General features: G+C 31.2%; 2 protein-coding genes across 12 annotated transcripts in view; one reads left to right on the plus strand and one right to left on the minus strand.

Annotated features, from left to right (window-relative positions):
- Positions 1 to 7,926, minus strand: part of LOC129757919 (sex determination protein fox-1-like) — a 680,148-nt gene that overhangs the window by 585,666 nt on the left and 86,556 nt on the right. The gene's annotated exons all lie outside the window — the stretch shown is intronic.
- Positions 109 to 1,526, plus strand: LOC129751965 (PI-PLC X domain-containing protein 3-like). Its single transcript, XM_055747762.1, has 3 exons — positions 109 to 218; positions 289 to 885; positions 919 to 1,526. The coding sequence occupies exons 1-3, from the start codon at positions 140 to 142 to the stop codon at positions 1,524 to 1,526; spliced, it is 1,284 nt and encodes a 427-aa protein (XP_055603737.1). The 5' UTR covers positions 109 to 139.

The raw sequence follows: 7,926 nt of genomic DNA on the forward strand, positions 1-7,926 counted from the left end.
CGATAAGAGATAGTGAAAGCTAATTCCATAGATAATAGTAAATCTCCAGAATCGTTGCGCAATCCATTATAAATAAAGCTTCAGCTTCAGGTCATTATAGTAGTTTGATTAGCTTCTTCAGGTTGACAATTGAATTGCAATGAACCTCGGTCTCTGTTTTTTGTTTACCTTACTGGTGTTGATGTCCATCAGCCAGAATGGGCTTTCTTACCGGATGGGTAAGGTTTTGAAGTGTTTCGTAAACCATTGAGGTATATAATGTCCTAACTTTTTTTTTACCTATCACAGCTGCCTCAGACGAACCAGTACGTGACGATGTTGAATTTACCGTACAAGCCGCAACTCCTCATTGGATCACCGTTCACTGGAAAAACTTCCGGCAACCGGCTGCATACATAGTGTTAGCTCAACATTTTCCTATCGATTCTTTCACCAAAACTGAATCCTGGTTTTACGGAACCAGATGGTACTACGACTTCGGCGGTGTGAAATGGGAAGCTTATCACTCAATCAAGCCGAAAAGTGAATCTGGGCAGCTCAAAACAGTGTTTTTCGATTCCAAAACCATGGACAAAGTAAGTGTTTCTACAAAGTGTTTGGATTATCATGCTTATCTCGTCGATGAAAGTGGGAAAACCTTGTCTGTTTTTTGTATGAAAGTTTATCCAACATGGATGAATGACCTAAAAGAGCACTTGGCTAGGTTCAGAATTCGCGAACTGTTCATCCCGGGAACGCATGACTCGGCATCGTATAAACTTGGCCCAGCCAATCCGAACAGTCTTCCGCAGAAATATGGTATCACTCAGAATGATAACATCCGGCAACAACTGCTCCGAGGCATTCGTTACATCGATCTAAGGGTCGGCTATCATCCTTCCAAAAGTCCTCCGTTTTAGGCAGCTCATGGATTTATAAACTGGCATGAGTTAGTCACAGATTTAAATCATATACGCGAATACGCTCTGGAAACCAAGGAAATCATAATTGTCGATATGCACAACATCGAAAACGGAGAAGATCACGCGGAAGTTCATGACAAGTTGGTCGAACTGTTCAAAGCAAGTTTGGGGGATGTTTTGGCTAGTCCAGCGATTGGTTGGAATGGGAAGCTGCAGGATATTTGGAACTCCGGAAAGACTGTCATTCTAAGCTATAACTACGGGCATGTGGTACAAAAGTATAAGGACCTGTTGTGGCCTGGAGTCAAACAAAAATGGGCCAATGTGCAGAACCTGAAGAATCTGTACAACTATTTGACCGAAGTTCACCAGCAAATGCCAAATCACAATTCCAATCAACCTATTGCTGATATGGCTCAATTCACTCCTAGTGTTTTGGGAGTAGTGACGGGGAATGATCCAGGGCTTCGAACATCGGCTGACTTAGTGAACCCAAACATCAATCAATGGTACTTCAATGAGTTTGGACCGACTGCAAATATTGTTGCGGTTGACTTTCTACGAGGAACCAACATTGTAGATGCAGCAATCTATTGGAATCTACAGAAAGCCCCTCGCAGTTGATTTTGAATTTTGTTGTTAATAAAGTTGATAACATATTCGTCCGTTACTTTGTTTTTGTATTTTACAACAGTTTATCGGTTTGAATTTTCTTCATGAAAGTTTTTTTTTTTCGATATTTAATGATGTTACTGGAATCCCTCGTTCAACAAAAAGGCACCGTTATATTTGTAACGTAATCGAATTCTGCTCTGTAGATGATTTTATGGTTTTTGCGGTTTCTCACCAAAGTCAACCCACAAGCACCTTTTGAATATCGATTAAATGAGTGATATTATATGGGGTGGTATTGATGAATGATTCATCATTATAAACCAACTTGCTTTGAAAATCCTGTGAGAAAAAAAATGAAGGGTGTTTTTTAGGTCTGGCAAAGAATTGTAAAGCAAATAAATTTGTGTTTGTGACGATTTTCGGAATTTGTCACGAATTTTTCACTTTTTAGTTGAAACTGTCCTTCAAATTAAAATCACAAAAACAGAAACGGTATTATAAAAAGTTCAGCTTACATGCTTATATTATAGACTTTCAAGAAGGTATGTAGTGTCAAGGCAGGTCGACTTCCTAGGAAAGTTCAATTTGACAATTCAATAACTGGAATTTGTAAGATAGAGAGTCGTTCAAAAAAAAAAATTTTTTTTTTCAAAGTTGTGCAAATCATTTCAGTACCGACAATCATAAATATAACCAAAAATTGTTCCTTAATTGTTTCCAGTTTAGATAAATTTAGATTTTTAATTTTTTGCTGAATTCTGTAATCGTCATATCTTGTGATATGGTTATGTATGAAAATTAGTGATTCATTATATGGCATTTCGTTATACGGCCATATTTTTTGGAACTATGGAGTGTAATCCCAATCTGGAGGGAAAAACTAAATTTTATATCAAGCTGAAATATCTTGATACTCAGTTTTTTTTTCTATTGAAATGAGTTATAATTCAGCACTCGTAGAATGTTTGAATATTTAAAAATATATTAAATAACCTATACGATCATAGTTACATTATATCATTTTTTTACGCTCATATCAAGATTATATCTCATTCAGATAGCAAAATTTGATATTGAGCAGAACAAAACCTTACATAATAATAACTTCTCAAGATTTGAATGCTTCTAGAAAAATTTTCACTAGAACCCACATTATTTTCTAAAACCATGCTCCAATTTTGTTTACCAAAATTTTGTTCAAATTTATGAATCTGTTTAGCGAAACCCATTAAAGTTCGGTTTGAATCGTTGAATTCGATGTCCGTGTTTCATGGAAAGTTCTATGCATAATAAATAAGGATATTAAGATATCATTATAATATTTTATCTTAATTTGACACAATTTTTTTGTCGTTATAAATTAAATCGATACTTTTTAAGAATGTCATTCGAAATAAGATATAACAAAAGATTAATAAAGATTAATAAGATATAATAATAAGATATAATGAGGCCGGAACAAATTTCAAATCCTTCTTTTGTCACTCGGAGTTGGAGCATCACGAGGGGGGGACAATAAAAAATAATGCGAGAAACAAAAAATTGGAATAAATTGCACGAAAGCTTGTATGCAACAAAATTCAATAAAATTAAGAACTCAAAAGGTGAAATGACTCCCACCTTCAAAAATTAGATTCTTAGTCTTGTAATCTTTCGGATATTCGATAAATTTTTCGAAATTTACATAAAATACTTAAAACTTTATTTATTCCCCCCCTTCGGGTTTTTTTGAAATTTAGAAGGGGGAGGGGGGGGAAGTGACAAAAGAAGAATTTGATATTTGTTCCAGCCTAATAGATTTGAGAAACTTATAGTCGAAAACTTTGAGTACACAATTGTAACTCAAAAAGATGTAAATATCTTTTTGAGTTACGTTCTACGTTTTAAAGAGCTAGGATAAGGTTGCCAGACTGCCCGGTTTTATCCGGGTTTGCCGGTTGCTCGGATTTCATTGAAAAGCCCGGATTTTACCCGGAATTATTAACTTTTTTTGCCAAAACAAAAAAAAAACAAATTGTGTTGTTAATTTAGTAGGTTAGTTTTTAGGATGAGTTTATTGATTTATTTGAATTAATTTAACGAAGTAAAAAATATTTTCAAATATTTCAAAAAATTGACAGTGCCATACGATTTTTCTTTACACGATCATAATCCACTCAAATTTTCATCTACAAAACTTTAAGGAATGCAATGATACAGATTTTTTTTAAGTAGTAAATTTTATACCACTATATTCTTCGAAATTTGAAGAAAACAATTGTTTAAGATTTTTTCTTTTAAAAAAATAAAAAAAAAAATGAGATATTGCATGGTAAATTTTGAATACATGAGATTGACAGCATGGCCGTAGGAACGAGGGACCTAAATGGCAAATGAAATGTTCTTCTCTAAACTCAGAATTTAAAATTCGTAATGAAATTTTGGTGAATATCCAAAATTATTCAAGAGTAACAACCTCAACTCAAAACTAAAGCTAAAATCTCCACTACACATTTTTCATAAGTTTTCTCATTTGTTGATAGAATATCGATTTTCAATAAGATCAGTCCAAGATTGCCAGATTGCCTCTTTTTTTTTCGTTTCGATTATAGTCGTTTTACCATGTTTATGGCATTCGCGACTTTATCAACGTTACAGTTGGCGGATCGTTATTGAAAAACTTATCCGGTACAACTGTGTTCGATGTTTACTCTTGGGCTCGAACTCGTGGCCAGATTGCCTCGATTTTTCCCATTATATTTTACTATATCTGCAAAATCAAACAAAAATTTAATTTGGGTATTTGGATAAATTTTATCAAAATTAACAAAAACATTTTTTTGGAAACATGAAATATGATTTAAAATTTGCTAATGAGTTTCAACAAACAAATTTTCAAATGTTTTTTCATGATTTTTATTGATTAATTTGGATATTTGGTTAGAATCATTCCGGATTTTTTGGTTCCCAGTTAGCTACTAAACAATAAAATTCGACGGCTGTGATTTGGGACAAATCCTTGATTCGAATTTTGGTTTTGCATTTCAATCTTAAACTAGTTACATTGAGCATATTAAAAACTCATGATTTCGGGATACGAAAAAAAATATCTTTAAACTACAAATATTTTTTTTAGATTTGGATTCGAAATTTTTAATTTTAATTCCTATGCAAAATTGACACTGAAAATTTTAATGGTAATCTAGAGTTGAAAATAACCGGAACAGTTTCATCGTCATTTTCTTTTTGCTTCACAAGCTGAATTTTAAATGAGTAACTGAAAAAAAAATCATGTTGTGTGCCATAAATTCAAAATTCATATAAGAAATTTCTGGTTGAGGTTTCTGATACAAATTTTACTTTTTGATTCATAGTTATTGGGAAATAAACTGCAACTTAGATTCAAAAATAGTTTTCAAATTTGGAACTCAGATTTTGAACTTAGGGTAAAAAGCCAAAATTTAGAATCAGAACCGGAAAAATTTATGATTAGATTCAGATTAAACTCGAAGTTAAGTTTTGATAATAATGGAAGAATTTAATTAATGATTCAAAATGCAGGAGATCGCAGTTTTATAAGCTATTACAAATTAGATTTGACAAATTTTGAATAGATTTGGATTCATTTTGAAGATATCTTTCATTGAAAAATCTAGGTTTTTATTTTTTTTTCACAGGCTTTGGCAATAAATTATTAACGATAAATTTTGGTTATTCAAAGAACTTATGTTTAGTTTTGAAGTGAAAATTATGCTGGAAATATATTTTGTAGGTTTATTGTGTAACATTATTTATGTACATAGTACATTTTTCAAAAATATAGCTTCGGACTATAATCTTAAATTTCAATCGAGTTTACAAGATAAGAAAATAAATCTGAATTTGAACCGCAAACTTAATCTCTTATTTTTGTTTCTAAATGTTTGATAAACTTTCTCAATGCTTAAAATATTTATGGTCTAGGTTTTAAAACAAATAGCTTATTTCTAGCTAATTTAAGTGAATGCAAAAAGATTTTTTTTAAACCAAATCTTGAACAATCCTTATTAGAATAAGGGTGAAAACTTATGTTACATACCCTCGTTAAATAAATGTATAAAAAAAAAATTCCTTATTATGTTTTTGAAATGCCATGAAAAAATTGGTAACTTCTTGAACTTATTTTCGGAAGTTAGAATTTCAAGCAAATACTTAACTTTTAACGTAAAATTACTCTAAACTTCATAATTAGATAGGAACCACACAAATTTAATAGGGAAAAAAAATCTCACTCAAACCCCTCTCCCATGAGCATGTTTTTCCTACGGCCCTGGTTGACAGAACTTCTCCCGAATGTATCCGGGCTATTTTATCTTAAAACCTTGCAAAATCTGAGCATTTGATTTTCAAATTTCAAGCCAAAAACCAGACAATATTCAAGCACATTTGGTCAAAACACAAAAAGTTATTCATCGAAAATGAAGACCAAAACACTTGAAAAAAATTGTTTTTCGTCGAAATAATCAGGAGTTTTAAATCGTTTTTTGGGCGTCGAAAAAAAGCGAATATGATTATTTTAATTGAAATTCAAAAAAAAAACGCATTTGACTTAAATACCAAAAAATATAATAAGCTTATTTCATTTCTTTTGATTGATTTTACAAATAAAGTGAGTAAATTCGGGAGAAATCTGGGCTTTTCTCAACGAAATCCGGGCAATCGGGCCGGACCGCACCTTTTTCAAATTTTGTACCGAATATCTTTTGAACCGTTTTCCAAATAACCAGCTGTGGATCCACGACATCCCGCTAGCCGCCGGGCAAAAGTAACGAAGTGCTGGCAAATTCCTTCTGGAATTTGGCGCGTAAGACAGTATTTTTTCTTTGGATTTTGCGTGTCATGATTTTAACTTTTTCTTAGCCATCAAAACGTTACACATTACATAACATTACATAACATTACATAACATTACATAACATTACATAACATTACATAACATTACATAACATTACATAACATTACATAACATTACATAACATTACATAACATTACATAACATTACATAACATTACATAACATTACATAACATTACATAACATGACATAACATTACATAACATTACATAACATTACATAACATTACATAACATTACATAACATTACATAACATTACATAACATTACATAACATTACATAACATTACATAACATTACATAACATTACATAACATTACATAACATTACATAACATTACATAACATTACATAACATTACATAACATAACATTACATAAAATTACATAACATTACATAAAATTACATAAAATTACATAACATTACATAACATTACATAACATTACATAACATTACATAACATTAATTAATATTACATAACATTACATTACTTTATATAACATGACATAATATTAACGAACATTACATTCATTACATTCATTGTGAAACCAAGTATTTTATCAGGTTTGGTGTGGTTTGTCAGCATAACATCTAAAATAACTTTTGCTTCCAATAATCCAAATAGGAATATTCAGTCCCTGACTTTTCTCTTTTCATTGGTTGGAAAAAACATGAGCAAATTTATAATTATCATATACGTCATACCTAAGTATTCCTGAATATTTTCTAAGCGTTTTCGGTTCGAGCAAATATAGGCATTATTACCCAAAAACCTTGCAAAATCCTGACATTGGATTTTGAAATTTTCGGTTAAAAATATGACCTAAATCCATGCTTTTCTTATGAAAATTCAAGAGAAAAAGTCAGCGGTGTTCAGTTTAAATTTAAGATTTCCAAAAAATGTTTGCATGTGTATTCTGATGAAACAAGCTAAAAAAATCGTGCATTTAGAAAAAAATGTGCATTACGGATTTTTTTCGATTTTGGATGAATCCGAGCATCCGGGCCACGATATTTGGGAAACCGGGTCGGACCGAGCTTTATCTTTTATTTCTTTGCTTAATCTTACCTATTACTCTCAACAAATTGACAGCATTTGAATGATTTTAAATAACTCTGATTTCTTTTGATTTTCTTAAAGTTTATCCTTCTCTTTTGAAATTTTTTTTATTGTACTCTTTTAAGCACTGCGGTATATGTAAACCCTTTTTTCAAAAAAAAAGCTTTTAATTTGTTGTGTTTGTTCATTTTCTATTAAATTTTTCGAAAATTTGTATTTTTTGGATCTAAGATGTATCTTATACCTATTTGGCTAATAGGGCCTATATTTCAGATCACAGTCAAACTTTCACGGAATGTTCGTTTTGCATTTCCAAGTATTCATATTAAATTTGGGCTATTTGATTCTAAAGTTGATCGATTTATCACGTTGATTTTTTGTGAAAAATGTAAAGTTTTCAGGATAGTTTTGTTGACGTTATCTCGCGATGTAGTATTTTAGTGAAATAATCTTTCTTGAATTTTGATGATATCAAATAAA

Source organism: Uranotaenia lowii, chromosome 3 (assembly GCF_029784155.1).
Source record: "Uranotaenia lowii strain MFRU-FL chromosome 3, ASM2978415v1, whole genome shotgun sequence".
In the NCBI taxonomy this organism is placed as follows: Eukaryota; Metazoa; Arthropoda; class Insecta; order Diptera; family Culicidae; genus Uranotaenia; species Uranotaenia lowii.

Bases quoted from the DNA above. Each gene is read 5' to 3' on its own strand.
- LOC129751965 (XM_055747762.1), top strand. From the start codon at position 140: ATGAACCTCGGTCTCTGTTTTTTGTTTACCTTACTGGTGTTGATGTCC. The intron at 219-288 runs GTAAGGTTTTGA...TACCTATCACAG, and splicing joins TGGGCTTTCTTACCGGATGG to CTGCCTCAGACGAACCAGTA. The intron at 886-918 runs GTCCTCCGTTTT...ATGGATTTATAA, and splicing joins CGGCTATCATCCTTCCAAAA to ACTGGCATGAGTTAGTCACA.